At 43.7% G+C, this 14,283-nt stretch overlaps 2 protein-coding genes across 4 annotated transcripts in view; one reads left to right on the forward strand and one right to left on the reverse strand.

The window, feature by feature from the left end:
- UEVLD (UEV and lactate/malate dehyrogenase domains) overlaps positions 1-346 on the reverse strand; it is a 43,837-nt gene extending 43,491 nt beyond the window's left edge. For 2 of the 3 annotated variants that reach the window (XM_035012429.1, XM_035012428.1), the window contains exon 1: positions 243-330. Coding sequence is in view for 1 of the 3 variants with exons in the window: in XM_035012427.1 (XP_034868318.1) it covers positions 243-290 (48 nt within the window). In the remaining 2 variants the exon portion in view is untranslated. Of the gene's footprint in view, positions 1-242 lie in introns of all 3 variants that reach the window. The other variant, XM_035012427.1, reaches the window with a different exon arrangement.
- A 70-nt stretch (positions 347-416) lies between these two features.
- Positions 417-12,836, forward strand: SPTY2D1OS (SPTY2D1 opposite strand). Its single transcript, XM_035012430.1, has 5 exons — positions 417-610; positions 9,093-9,311; positions 9,731-9,823; positions 11,583-11,620; positions 12,269-12,836. Exons 2-3 carry the CDS (start codon positions 9,243-9,245, stop codon positions 9,821-9,823), a joined length of 162 nt encoding a protein of 53 aa, XP_034868321.1. The 5' UTR covers positions 417-610; positions 9,093-9,242; the 3' UTR covers positions 11,583-11,620; positions 12,269-12,836.
- Positions 12,837-14,283: the final 1,447 nt, after the last annotated feature.

Below are 14,283 nucleotides of genomic sequence, written 5' to 3' on the forward strand. Positions count from 1 at the left end.
AAGCCTCCCTCCCGGTGGAGGCCGCGGGCCTCGGAGTCGTGGGCGGAGCCACAGGCCCCGCCCCGGGACTGAGGACTCGGGAGGGAGAGACCCGCAGCCTCCCGGGGGCCACTCCCCGCAGCCGGCTTCAGGCCAGCCCGCCTCCGCTCCAAACCCCGGGACGAGCCGGGGAAACGCCTTGACGAGGCGGCCCGGCCCCGACACCCCGGCGCCCCAGACCCGGCCCGGCGGGCTGCTCGTACCTTGCCCAGTAGCCGTCTGAGAGCCTCGCAGTCGAACTCCATCTCCATCCACGTCCCGGAGCCAGGTTCTGCGACTCCAGCCCGTGGACCTCCCTCCGGGCCCACCCCTGGACGGAGGCCGCCGAGGTCCAAGCCTCCCGAGCGGCCCAAGGCCACGCCCCTTCCCAGGCTCGAAAGTCCGCCCGCGTCCAACGCCCAGGCTCAGCGGCAGCTCCGCCCGGGAGTCGCACCAGCGCCCCAGAGTGGGCCCTGAGCGCGGTCGGAAAAGCGTTAGCGCCCCGGGGCCACGACCCGGCTTGCTGGAAGGAAACTTGGGGACATCTGTAAGGAGAGGAATAGGAAGGACCCGAGGAGAAGCAGTAAAGGAGGTAGAAGCAACTCGCGCTGTTTTGGAAGAGAGTTTCTAGAAGGGTGTGTTAAATTCAGCAGAGTATCGAGAAAGATCAAGACCAAAAATTATCGTTAGATTTAGGAAGGAAGAGGTAACGGGACTTCAAAAGCAAATTTTCAGGGAGCTAGAAAGGGAAAATGGAGTCAGAAGGAGCATTGTCGAAAAACTGGGAGATTGTGAGGGTTGGTGCAGCATGCCGGGAGGAGTTGCCTTTTTTTTTTTTTTTTTTTAAAGGAGGGGCGCCGTAACTGTTGGTGGCACAGAGAGGGAAAAGCTAGGGCAGAAAAAGAGTTTGAGAACAAGAGAAGAGGTAGATTGGTGGATAAGATCATCCACATAGAGAAGACGAAGAAATGCAATTTGCTGGCTTTGTCTGGTCTCCTTGACTTGTGATTTACTTACTTGCTTTATCCCTGATTTGGGCCACTGGGCTTAAAAAGTCGCAGAAGATGGATATTGTAACTGTCAGGAGGATGGGTAAGCAAGACGATGATTGTATTTACAGGGAGAGCCAGAGGCAGGAATGCTGTGACTCAATTAGAAGAAAATAGAGGCTGGAGAGGGTATTTATTCATTCAACAAACTTTTGTTGAGCATTGACTATTTGCTAGATCTTTTTCTAGGTCTGAGGATACAGCAGTGAACAAAATAGACAAAAATATTGGTTGTCCTAAGGCTGTCATTCTTTTATTAGGAGGAGAGCAAAACAATACGTATAGTAAATAAATAAATTAGATCATATGCTGGAAGGTAATTAAGTGTTGTGGGGAATCAATTTTTAAAAGGCAGGATAAGGAGATCAGGGTAGGTCTCCTTGAGAGGTGAGAGATTAAGTGTTCTATATTAGAGGGCATTCAAAGCAAAGTCCTAAGACAGGTGTGAGCTCAAAACGGCCAACTGTGGCTGGAGTAGAATGAAGTAAGAGGTGAGGAAACAGAAGTAGGCTAAGTCAGAGAAATAAGGGAGAAACAGATGGGTTAGGGCAGTGATTCTTGCAGTGTGGCCCCCAGACTCACAGCCTCAGCATCACCTGGAACTTGGGAGAAGTACAGATTCTAAGACCCAATTCCCAGACTTACAGAGTCAGAAACTCTGGGGGAGGAGTGGTTCAAGTGATCATTTTTGACAAACCTGGTGATTCTAATGCATGGTGAAGTCTGAGAATCACTGTGGGGCCTTTGTAGACATTTGGGACTCTGGCTTGTCAATGCTGTCCAGCCAGAAGAGCATCAGGAACGCTCACCCTTAAATAAGTTGGGTTGATTACTCTTTGCAGTGAGGGAGCAGATGCTGTGGAGAACCACTGGGACTGCTCAGTCCAGGAGTATGAGAAAGACCTATTATAGGATTGGGGCTTTGGGTGACTTGGGGGAGGATTTAATGAAGTGAAACTTCACTTTGGATTGGGTGCTGTCAGAAAGCAGAGACAGTTCTGTGATTGGATAGCTCAATAAATATCTATACAATGGGCAAACGAGCAAGGATAAAGCAGTAATTGGTAAAGAAGAAGCAGTCACTCATATTAGCAGAGAGAAGAGGATGTTCGGTATTTCATGGGCTGCACAGGGACCTTTGGTTTGTCTCTGCTTAGACAAAATTATGAATTGGCCTTATTTGGTCTCATTTTATCATGGTCTGAGTGACCCTGTCTGGTGTTTGTGTTCTGTGAGGTTGTTTTATCCAGCAGGAGAATAACATAGCCTAGCCGTGAGTGCCGGGTCAACTTCTAACAACATGGAGACCTTCTTGGCTGGGTCAGACCAGTTCCCAGATTTTGCGGGCTGCTTTTTTCTTTCTCAGGCTTTTACTCTGAGAGAAAGAGGAAGCCACTGGAAGGTTTTGAACGGAGAAGTAATGTGACTGAGTCTTAAAAGAATAGGTCTGACTGCTGCCTTGTAGAGACTGGATGTGGGGAGAGAGAGGGAGCCAGGAGAGAAGGTAGGAGGGGAGAAGATTGAAAGATAAGAGGCCTCCGAGAGCACCTCAGGCGGATAAACAAACCTAGGAAATGATGGGACTTCCAGGGCCTCTAAGATCTAACAGACCCTGTCAGAAATCCAGTAATCAAGGAAAAGACACCACGTTAGAAGTGAGGCCTTCGCAAGGTTCTTCAATATTTGATGGAAGAACCATTTATGGAAGATGTCTTCCATCCAAACAGCTCATTCTCTTCTGGTTTAGTCACTACGAATGACTTATAGGCCCTATGAACACTTTATGCCTGTGTGTGTGTGTGTGTGTGTGTGTGTGTTTGTAGCCATCATTTCCTGTGTGGAAGGTACGTTGCTTAGAGTTTTATGTGCTTTATCACAGTTAATCTTCTCAGAACCCTATGACCTAGATAGATCATTCTACTGGCGAGGAAACTGAGGTTTGGGGTTGTATTACCTATTTCCTTGTTTCTGAGATCCTGTTGAGTAAGAGATATATTATTGACAAAGTTTTGGGAGAGAAAAGGTTACAAAATTAAATATAAATACCAATTTTAATACTTACATCTATTTGAAAAGAGCTGAAATGTGAAAAAGTATGCACCTTAAAATAGAGGATATATGGTATAATTGGCTCCATTTTACAGATAGGGAAACCAAGACTCAGAAAGGTTAAATTGTTGCAGAAGGTGGTGTCAGAGACCATGTTCCTTCTCTGTGCATTTTGCTGCTTCCCTGTGTGTGAAGTTGTGATTAGCATCCACATCCAGAATTTGGCATTATTTCATCCTGTAATCTAACCAGGCTGAAATATTCACTTTCCCCCAAGCATGTCATGTCTTCTGTGCTTCATGCCTTAATGCCCTGCCTGGGATATTTTATTGTACCGGACTACTTCCATCTCTTCCCCTCTTTCTGTCCCCAAAGACTGTAAGGTCCTGACAGATAGCTGTCAAATCTCATTTATATCTGTATTTCCAGTGCCTAGCATGCTTGAATTTATGCATGTCTTCATTCTTCTGATATTTGGTAAGTTTGCTGAATGAATGGTGTAAGGTGACCAAAGCCATAGGGAGAAGATGGTATAGTGTACTAGTTCTCAGCCTTATTAGAGTTGCAGACTTTAAAAAAAAATCTGTTGGAAGATACAGACCTGTTCTAGAAAAATGTACATGCCAACATATGCAGTCCATTTTGTGTCCAATTTCAGGAATGTTCAGGGATCCACTGAAGCCCATCCTTGCACCCTGGTTTAAGAAACTCAAATGTAGTCCGTGGGAGCACAATTTGCTACAACTTTTGGGCGATGTAATCTGACATACCTTTGACTCTATAACCCTACTTTTGGAAATTTGTCTTACTGAAATAAAAGTACCCAAGACACAGGTACAAAGATGTTAATTAAAAAAAAAAAGATCCCCAAACTAAGAAATGGGAAAAGTGTATATTCTGCATCTTTGTTTGCAGCTTGAGAAAAGTCACAAGAATGGCTTGTTTAAAATAGGAATTTTTTTCTTGGGGCTCTGCTTCTGACTCTGTTTACACTCTTTGCTTTCATAGTTATTGGTCCTGTCAGACATACTGTTCAGGGATGAAACCCCTGGTATTCCAAATATCAGACACATGTGTCCTTATCATTTACTTCTCTTTTCCCCCATTTCTTTATTGTGGTAAAACACACATAACGTACAATTTACCATCGTAACCATTTTTGAATGTACAGTTCACTGGCATTAAATACATTCATAATGTTGCCCCGCCATCTCTACCACCCATCTCCATAGTGCTTTTCATCTTCTAAAACTAAAACTCTATATCTATTAAATAATACCTTCCTACTCTTTCCTCTTCCCAGCCCCTGGCGACTCACCACTCTATTTTCTGTCTCTATGATTTTGACATCTCTAAGTACCTCACCAATGGAATAGAATAGATATCCCAGAAATAAATCCTTGCATTCATGGTCATATGATTTTTGACAAGAGTGCCAAGACCATTCAATGGGGGAAAGGCCAGTCTTTTCAACAAATGGTACTGGGAAAACTGGATATCCATATGCAAGAATGAATTGGACTCTTATCTAACACCATATACAAAAATTAACTCAAAATGGATCATAGACCTCAATGTAAGACCTGAAACAATGCAACTTTTAGAAGGAAACATAGGAAAAAACTTCATGACATCGGACTTGGCAGTGATTTCTTGGATATGACACCAAGGCATAGGCAACAAAAGAAAAAAAATAAGTAAATTAGTCCTCATGAAAATTTAAAAAATATGTGCATCAAAAACCAGTATCCTTCACTTAGATGTATGGAGCTTATGTTGTTGTTCATTGACTGACAGCGTATGCTGCATCTCAGGCGATCCTGCCACAGACATCCTTTGTCTTTTGAAAGACATCCTTTGTCCTTATGAAATGAAATTATAAGCTTTCTTTTCTTACACTAGTTCTTTTTTTGGAAGGATTTGATCTAGCCTCTCCATTTTCATGCTCTATCTGAACTGGCATCCTCTTTTTGTCACCTTGCGGCTTTCCTGGTTAACAAGTAAAAACCTGGCAATCCTCAGAAGAAATTTTCTAAGAAATTTTGTTTAACAATCACAGCATTGTTTATGGTGATAAAAAATGGGAGAAAACCTAAATGCACATTGTGCCGTTTATGAACTCATTGTCCTTCAGCTCTGAATCCACCATTCACTGCTTGCTCTGCTGTAATGGACCTTGTAAACCTTTTTTCCTTGCTAGTGGGCATGATGTTAAGTTTTAGCAATAGAGGGCCTTGGGGAGCTACTGTAGGAGGAAGAAACTTCTCTTCCTGGTTCCAGTGTGCCTTTGTTTCTCCTGGTTCTGCTCTGCGGCTGCCAGCGGCACGTGGGGGTTATCCAGTGGTGCTCACCCCTGTTGACTTTCAGTGGCCTCTCTATGGACTGTTTTCCATTGAGTTTCAATGGCGTCCCTGCCACTGAACAGTTTGCCTTGAGTTCTACCACCAGCACCTCACGGGGTAGCTTCCTGGTATATTCTGCTGGCAGATTCTCAGCAGTGATCAGTGAGCCTCCCAGAAGCCCCTCTGGAGACTTCCTGGCAAATTTCACCAGCATCTAGTGATTCTCTAATTGTCAGGTCTGGCCTGCAGCTGATTGGATTTCTCTACCATCCAGTCGGTGATGGCCACCACTTCTTCAACCAGTTTTGGATCTCAGCTCCGGAGGGGAGGGACTCTTACAAGTTTGTTTCTCCCTTGGGTGCTTTGCCTCAGCCTTCGAGGTGGTAACTGCTCCCTGTATGTGCTGTTTCTGTGTAGGTAGAGCTTTCTGCCTTTTCCTTAGTTAATGTCTTGTTCCTAGTTAATAATTCTCTTTATTAAACTTTCTCTGTTGAAATTACTGTGTGGTTTCCATCTCTTGATCGATATAGTCATCATTAGGAGAAAGAGGAAATAAATGTGGACTGTTACACAGAAATTAAAAAAGGATAAGTTGGATTCCTTTGCATTCTGCCTAGGAAGGATCAACTGCTACAGGAGTCGCCTTCTCTCCATAAACAAGTAGAAAACTGCGCAAAATATATGAAATGATTGTTTTCAGATCTTGCACAAGCAGCAGCACAAGCCTATGAACTTTGAGAGACAGGAAATAAAGGAGATGAGCCTTACAATTGCCCCAGCCTACTGTCCGGAAGTGGTTTTCAGACTGCAGCACAATGGGGCTACCCAAACCAAGATTAGTCTTGCAGAGTTGTAAAGAAAGATAGCAGAATACAAAGGAGGCCAGAGTACCAGGAATTTGCAGGATGGGGTCCTGGAGAAAAAGGGGTTCCACAGAGAGAGAACTCTGGAGATCTCCGTAGGGGTAGGGGTCCTTGTAAGTCTTTGGCTGAGTTTGTCTGTGCATACGAAAACTCCATGAGGCCAGGACAGGAACCACCCAGAAACAGCAGGCCAAACACTTCTTGGAGCTCTCAAAAGGGCTAGGAGTTGTGGAAAATTCCACAGATTTGAAAGACTGAACACAATAGGCATCAGAGAGAGTGCCCAGTGGGCATCAGAATGGTCATAGCTCAGTGATGGGGATAATTATCCTCAGAGTAAAAGCTGCTCTTTGCCTACCATTACAAATCTTAAAACAAGCCTCTGAAGAATCAAACTGATACCAAACATCCTGGAAAAAACCCCACACCACTGAAAGGAATATAGCCAAGTCCAGCAGACAGCCTTGTAAAATTCACCGTGTTGACATCCAACCAAAAGTTACCAGGCATTCAAAGAAGTAGGAAAAAATCACCCATAACAAAAAGAAAAATCAACCATCAAAACAACTCCAGAAATGATAGAGATGGTAGATAATGTGGATGGAGTCCTTAAAATGTTTATTATCAATCTTATAAAAATGCTCAAAGATGCAAAGGGAAACATGAACATGATGTGGAAAAAAATGAATTTTTTAAAAGACAAATTGAACTTGAAGAGATGAAAAAATACAATGTCAAATGAAAAATTCACTGTATGGGATTCACAGAAGATTAGACACTATAGGGGAAAGATGAGTGACCTTGAAAAAGAAAGCAATGGAAACTATCCAAAATGAAACACAGAGAGAGACAAAGACTCAAAAATGAACAGGGCCACAGCAAGCTGTGGGACATGTTCACACTGGTTACTGGTCTCACATGTAATGGAGGTCATAGAGAGGGACAGGGAGGCAGAAAAAAATACTTGAAGAAATATTAGGCAGATATTTTCCCAATTTGATGAAAACCATAAACCCACAGTTCCAAGAAGCTCATTGAACTCCAAATAGAAGAAACATGCAGAAAATTACACAGGCACAGCAAAGTAAAATTGCTGAGAACTAGTGATAAAGGTTTTTTTAACAGGCACATGATTCAAATACCCCTGCTGGGATTTACCCTAGAGAAACTAAAACTTATGTTCACACAAAAAACTGTACCCAAAGATTTATAATAATCCAAACTCATAATAACCCAAATTGGAAACAACCCAAATGTTCTTTGACAGGTAAATTGATAAACTGCAATGTCCACGCAGTGGGCCATATGTTCATTCAATAAAACAGGACAAACTACTGTACAACATGGATGAGTCTTAAAAGCATTATGTTAAGTGAAAGAAGCCAGTGAGTGAGCCTATAACTCTCTTTATATGAAGTTCTGGAAAATGCAAAAGCAGATAAATGGTTTCCAGGGGGGCGGGGAGTTCAAGGGAGGAGACCTATTGCAAAGGGGCACAGGGAGCTTTTTGAGATGATTGAAATTTTTCTCTCTCTTGATGGTGGTGGTAGTTACGAGATTGACACATTTTTCAAAACTCATCAACTGCACACTAAAAGGGAGTGAATTTTATCATATGTGATTTATACCTCAATAAAGCTTATTATTAAAAAAAAAAGGAATGTGTTTAGATTTTTTTGTCCATTGACCCAGGAGGATGTCCATGATGTATTGTTGTTAACAGGAGAAAAGCAAGGTGCATAGTAGCATAGATACTATGATCACCGTTAATAAAGCAACACTGAAAAGAAGCCCTCTATATCCCTCTATATGTGTAGTGATGTTTGCAAGCTCATGGAGGATTCTTTGGTAGAAGGGTACACACTAGGCTTGGGTACCTCATGGGGATGGGAATTGAGGGGAAAAAGAGGGGAGATTGTTAAATTTTTCTTATATGTGTGCAGGTGGGTTCATGTTTTACCATGAGCACCTATTATTTTCATCGTTAAAACAAGTAATGAAAATAAAGGGGTTATCAAAATAACACATAGGGACATGTGTCTGTAGAAAGAATTCTGGTGGAGGGAAGGGTCCATTGTGACAGTACAGGGAGGTCAAAGGGATGAGGATGAGGTCATTAGACTTGACAAAAAGGAGATCTTTGGTAACATCTGAGAGCATCTAAGTAGTGGCGTGGAGGCCAGAAGTCAGAATGTGATATATGGAAGAAAGGTAGAGATTGGGAAGAAAGGCTTTAAGTGTGGACCACTTGTTTAAGCAGTCCAGTCATAAAAGGAAAGGAAAGGACTTCTTGTGGCTTCTTGAAGGCCACGAGAGGAGAACCAGCAGAGAGTTACTGCCCAAAAATATTGAAGAATGGTATAAAATGGTGGTGACAGAGCTCTTGAGATGATGAGTTGGAGGGACAGAAATAAGAGATGTCTCATTTCCTTAGAATTCAGTTTATTCCATTCACACCCTTACCGATCCCTGTCTGTAGTCTAAGGAGCCCAGCTTCCTAACGGGTAGCTGGGCTCTGAGTCCTGGCCCTGATCTGGAGCATCGGCCTTGTGACCTAGTGTAAGTCACTTAGGCTCTCTACGCTTCAGTCTTCTTAGTAAATGGGCTTGATAATAGTACCTACTTCGTATTGTTGCTATGAGAGAATGCATACAAAAAGCTTAGTTTGCTGCTCAGCTACTGGTCTGGGAGCAGTCTCTCTGACATGTGAGTCTGGGCCATGTGACCAATGATGTCACAATGCCCTACTAGACTCTCAACTTCTCCACTAGGGCGTTGTGGATCCTTTGGAGCCAAGGACTGGAACTGACATGCAAGACCTCTACCAACTGAGGGTTTCATGAGCACACTCCTTTGCCAAGATCTCCGTGAATAGTCTTTCACTGTGCAGTTGTGTCTTAGACATTGTTTTACTTGTTGTCATGATCGTGCTTGGCTGGATGCTTTTTGTTGGGCTTGCATGTTATATGGGCGCATTTCCGGAGTTCATGGTAAGTAATGACCCTGCCTGTGAGTCCCTGGTAGTAGTCAGTCCTGGCTCTGGCTCCCCTTCCCAGCTGGGATTTCCCATCAAAGGGGAAGGATAGTTGAGGTCGCACCACTAATTAGAGGTCATGATGCAATGGGAACAAAGTTAGTTTCCCAGGCTACTTCTCATCCCCTTGGGATAGCTTTAAGTTCCACCTGCCCCTTGGCTACATAACAGCACTTATCTCAAAGCATTATGGAGTTTATAAGGGGTCTGCTGGAGAGGGGGGGTTTCAGGCCAAGTAGATGAGTGGTCGCTGGTGGGAAAGGGAATGTGGTCATTGGCGGGACCTCCCAACAGCCCTTGCAGTCATACAGAGGCTGTTACCTACTAGGCCAACAAAGAGAACCACTTCTGCCTTTAAATTTCTTTCTGACTCAGCCTCCAACTCTGAAGTGGAAAGAGAAGTGGCCTGTTCAGGAGAACAAGACGCGACTGAGGAGTTGGACTTTGGATGAAGACCCACAGCTCTGAGTGAGTGGTCAGGTTTGCTGGACTCAACTCCTCCCTTTCCAGAGAATGCGGCAACACCCTGAAATCTCAGTGGAGAGTTTATTTCCCCCTGGGAAACAATCCGCTGTCAAAGGGGAAGTGGTTGGAGGTATGCGGTGGGGGAAGAAGACGGCAAGCCCTGCTTTGGGCAGCAGGCCAAGGTTCCAAGATTGGTTAAGCACATCTCCTAGGTATTCTTTTCATTCCCGTCTATTAACTTCTTTTCTCACAAACTATAAGAAGTTGGGTGAGTATTTTCAGCATCCTTTTGGCAGATCCCAAGACTGGAGTTACCGTGAATGAGTTCAAGCCCTCACTTTGCTCCTCACTCTGTGACCTTGGGAAGGCTGAATCTCTCTAAACTTCACTTTCTTCATCTTGCCCAATGGAGATAGCTCAGTATCTTACTATTCTTGGGAGGATTGCATTTGGGAATTCATGTCAAGCATTTGATGCAAAGCATTTACTAAATGCTTACTTAACAACTAAGCAAAATAATGAACTGGAACAAAGATTTACTGGTGACAACAACCTCAACTATTTACCCAAGGCCATACAGACCAACTCGTTTATGAAGCTGGGATGCAAGCCTAGGTCTCTGGACCGAATAGCCTCTTACACTCATTCCACTAGACCAGGCTGCCTCTAGGAAACATGAATACAGTCTCCTTTTAGCAAACATCTCCTGGGGTTCTCACATCCCACTCCCTTTCATTCAGACCTGTTTTTTCAAAGATGTTCCCACTGTTAAAGAAACTTAAAGTCTTAGTAATAAGCCGGTTACAGAAGCAGGTTTTCTGGGAAGCTACTCTGAACAGCAGGGGCATCAAGTCCCAACCCCAGCGATACTAAGAACAAGGCATGAGGGTTCTTTTTTTTCTCTCCACCTGCCTCAGAATGTCTGTATGAGTAGTGACCCACTCAGACCTTTGTGGGGGTGGGGTTGTGGATGGAGGCACTGGGCACTTGCTTAGCTGAGCCACCTGATCCTGACCAAACCACTGAAACTGTTCTGCGCCTCAGGTTCTCCAACTGTGAAATGAGCATAACAGCCCATCTTCCTTCTCTTCCCTTTCCAGGGAGGTTGTGAGGAAGCATACCCTGCATAATGAGGGTTTAACTGTGGTGTTTCCAAAAATGCAAGATTTTTCTTTTTCAAATAGCCTAGCAATAGTATATAAAGTAATTGCTCACAGCATGCCTAGCCAATCGTCCCAATTAACCCAGGATATTTTTTGTTTTGTTTCGTTTTTTGCATAGCAATGCTTTTTGCATCTGATTGCATAAAACCAATAGTTAATATTTTGATAGGTGATGAGTTAATAAAGATGTGATGCTGGCTAAATCCTAACCACGTAGGGTCACCAGTGAACAGGGCCCTTCTGTTAGGGTTCTTTGGCCCCAACAGGCCAGGCATCCTGGCCAACTGTCCCATAGCTACTCACTCTGACTGGTTCCCCCAAGGTCACAAGAGCTGATGTCACAATTGGTGTCTGAGCTCTGCCCCCCAAAATGGCCATGGCGAGCCATTGCAGTTCAGACTAGACCACAAAGCTCTCCAGCCAGGAGCTGACATGCTGGGCGATCCACCCTCTGGTCTTGAATGAAGACAGCCCAGTTCCCAGGGCTCAGGAGATAGAACACCACACCTTTCAGAACCACCCATTTTCCCCAGCACACACCACCAGCTGAGCAAGAAGCCCCACGATGATTGTTATCTTATGGTTGCTTCTCATTGCAGGAACCATGTGGAAGGGATATAAGTATCCCCCAGGAGGGGTAAGTATGCTTTCAACTTTGTTCTCTATTCCTACTTTGGAATGTATTCCCCCAGATCAATGAGCTAAGCATCAAAATCCAACTCTAGTAACTTTAGAAACAAATAGTCTTTTCTTTATTAAGAAAGTGGTGGTAGCTTACATACTTCTATTATCATTCACTATCTGAGAGTTCCCTCTGTCTTTCATGTCTTTCTTTTATACATATTTTCCTAGGAGTCTTTAGTCTTACATTCTTCAGTTTCAAAGAACCTAGAGGTGTAGAGGTATAGATATCTTAGGCCCAGAGTCAAAGCTGTCTGACATGGGTGACCTTGTCTGGTGCTCAGGGGGCCATTTTGTGGGCTCAGGCTTCAGTACCATTTCTTAAATCAGCTCACACCAGCAACCCAGACCTAACTCGCCCTCCTTGAGTAAACGGTGGTCGATAAAGTGGTTCTGGTGCTAGAGATCTTCTCTCTTCCTGTTAGGCCTTGGATATTTGTTCTTTTTTGGCCTCTTGTCACCTCCCCCATGGCTACACCCCTCTGGCAACTGGGATCAGAGGCATTAAGAGGCAGAATTGGACAGCAAGGAGGGCAATTGCCTCATCCCCACACCCCAGCAAACACTAGGTAAGGCCCACCTGACATACTTTTCTCCCCCCTAGACCCCGGTGGAAATAAGCAAAGATGATCCTGGTGAAGTAATGCAGCTCTGAAGCTCACCTGACCAGCTGTACAGTTCCTGTGGTTGGTTTCACATAAAGTAATTGCACATTATTTTGTCACATTTTATGTAAAAAGTTACCGTACTTTTTAAGATGAAGACTTGGTATTCTGTTAGCTCGAAACAGGGAGATGAAGGGTAGGGAGGTAGTTGGGGTGGATGAATGTGATTGGGTCCCCTACATTTCAGTCTCTAAGACTGACATTAAGACTAAGATACCTCGTTCAATTTGCCCCCTATTTTGTATCCTTAAGGATAGAAATTCTCTAAAGTTCCTTAGACCTAGTTCCCAAGTATAGGCTTTCTCCTGCGTCCAGCATTGAAAAAATGTTACAGAAAAGGCTATTACAGCAACTCTAAGCCTATCCTTTGGGGATACTTCTCTGTGGCCTTTTCACAGCTATTATCAAAAACCTAAGGCTTACACTGTGTGAGGAAAGGGCTGCATTTTAATATTTGGTGCTTAATTATACATTATTTTAATCCTTATAATAACCTTCTGGCTTGGCCACTGGCCTCATTTAACAAAATGGCAAAAAAATGAAGTTGAAAGGTTCAGGAATCTTACCAGCCCCACAGCTCTGGGTTGCAGAGTCAAGATTAAGATCCAGACCTTCTCCTTTCATGTTTCTACGTGCCAAGGAAAAGAGCCAAACAAGAGCCTGGAATATCCAAGACCTTGGCTGTCTCTTGGCTCAAATGCCTCCCTCACCTGAATAGCCAAGAAGGTGCCTGATGATTCTTTTAGCAGTGACTGCTGCTAATACAGGGCAGCACGCATAGAAACAAAAGCCAACTGCTCAGTCTCAATGATTCAGTTTGAGTTTGAGACCAAGGATGGAAACCTAAGTATAAGACCCATGCAGTTATTCTGAGTGTTTGAGCCTTAGGATATTCCTCATAAGCCCTGTAGAGGTGGTATGGAATTTTCTGACCCTGAGAGGGGAGTGGGGGGGAGGGGGGCGAACCTAATAAGAGCAAGTACTTTTGAAACAAACTGTATGGAACTTTTCCCATTCTGTGGCTGCCTGGGGACAACTGATAGTTCCATTGTTCAGAAGGGCATCCTTACCACCAAAGTAGATCTTTTGGTTATGCAGGTAACATTTTGTTGATGACTATTTGGTACATGTTTGCTAAACTATTTTTAAGTGGCCCTGTGCCCTGAATGAATTGCCCTTATTTTTTATGGAAAGAAACGTGAACTCAAAATCCATGAGCAACACTATGTAATCCTGACTCTAGGATAGTAGCATCTCTTATAATACTTCTTATGTGACTGAGACCCAATGTATCCCATCGAGTTAAGTGCCTACATTCTGGCTGCATGGCTGTGCCCACTTGCCTCATATATTCCAAAGGATTCATCTTCTCAGTTGACTGTTTCAGGCTCTTTTTATTATAGGGGATCAGAACCTGCTCCTTTTCTTGACAAGAAGAACTATATACCCAGTTCTTCTTCCCTCCAGTTTCCTGAATGTACCTCCAAACAATTCTAACTTGGGTGTCTGGTAGCAGACCAGCTCTCTTAAGCTGGTGGGGGGCGGGGAGAGGTGTCAGTTGTGGGGACTGAGCAGACATGAATGTGTCAGGGAGAATGAACAGAGGTGTGTGTGTGTAAGGAGGCAAACCCCATCTCAAGTCTGATGAGTCTACTGGAGGGTGTAGCTGGGAAAATGTTCACGGCGATGAAAGAGGGAATATCTGAGTTTTGGTAAATAAAGGCAAACCAGTGAAAATATCAATAAAATATTTTTAATGCCTACAATTTCTTTTATACATAAATTGCAAAACTTTCACCTGTATATGCAAAAGTAGATTCTCTTGCAGGTCAACAGCACCAGAAAACAAGCTAAGCTATGTAAATGTTTTTTTTTTAAAACTTGATTTGTCCATTATGTAAAAGACATGATGGATTTAATAACTCCAAAGAAATCTATATATCACTCTTAATCA

This window comes from Mirounga leonina, unplaced genomic scaffold (assembly GCF_011800145.1).
Source record: "Mirounga leonina isolate KUSES-001 unplaced genomic scaffold, KU_Mleo_1.0 Mir_166, whole genome shotgun sequence".
NCBI lineage: Eukaryota > Metazoa > Chordata > Mammalia > Carnivora > Phocidae > Mirounga > Mirounga leonina.

What these genes read in the sequence shown, in the direction of transcription:
- SPTY2D1OS (XM_035012430.1), top strand. Translation starts at nt 9,243, where the DNA reads ATGATCGTGCTTGGCTGGATGCTTTTTGTTGGGCTTGCATGTTATATG. An exon ending in GCGCATTTCCGGAGTTCATG is followed by an intron (nt 9,312 to 9,730) that starts GTAAGTAATGAC and finishes TTTCTGACTCAG; the next exon opens with CCTCCAACTCTGAAGTGGAA.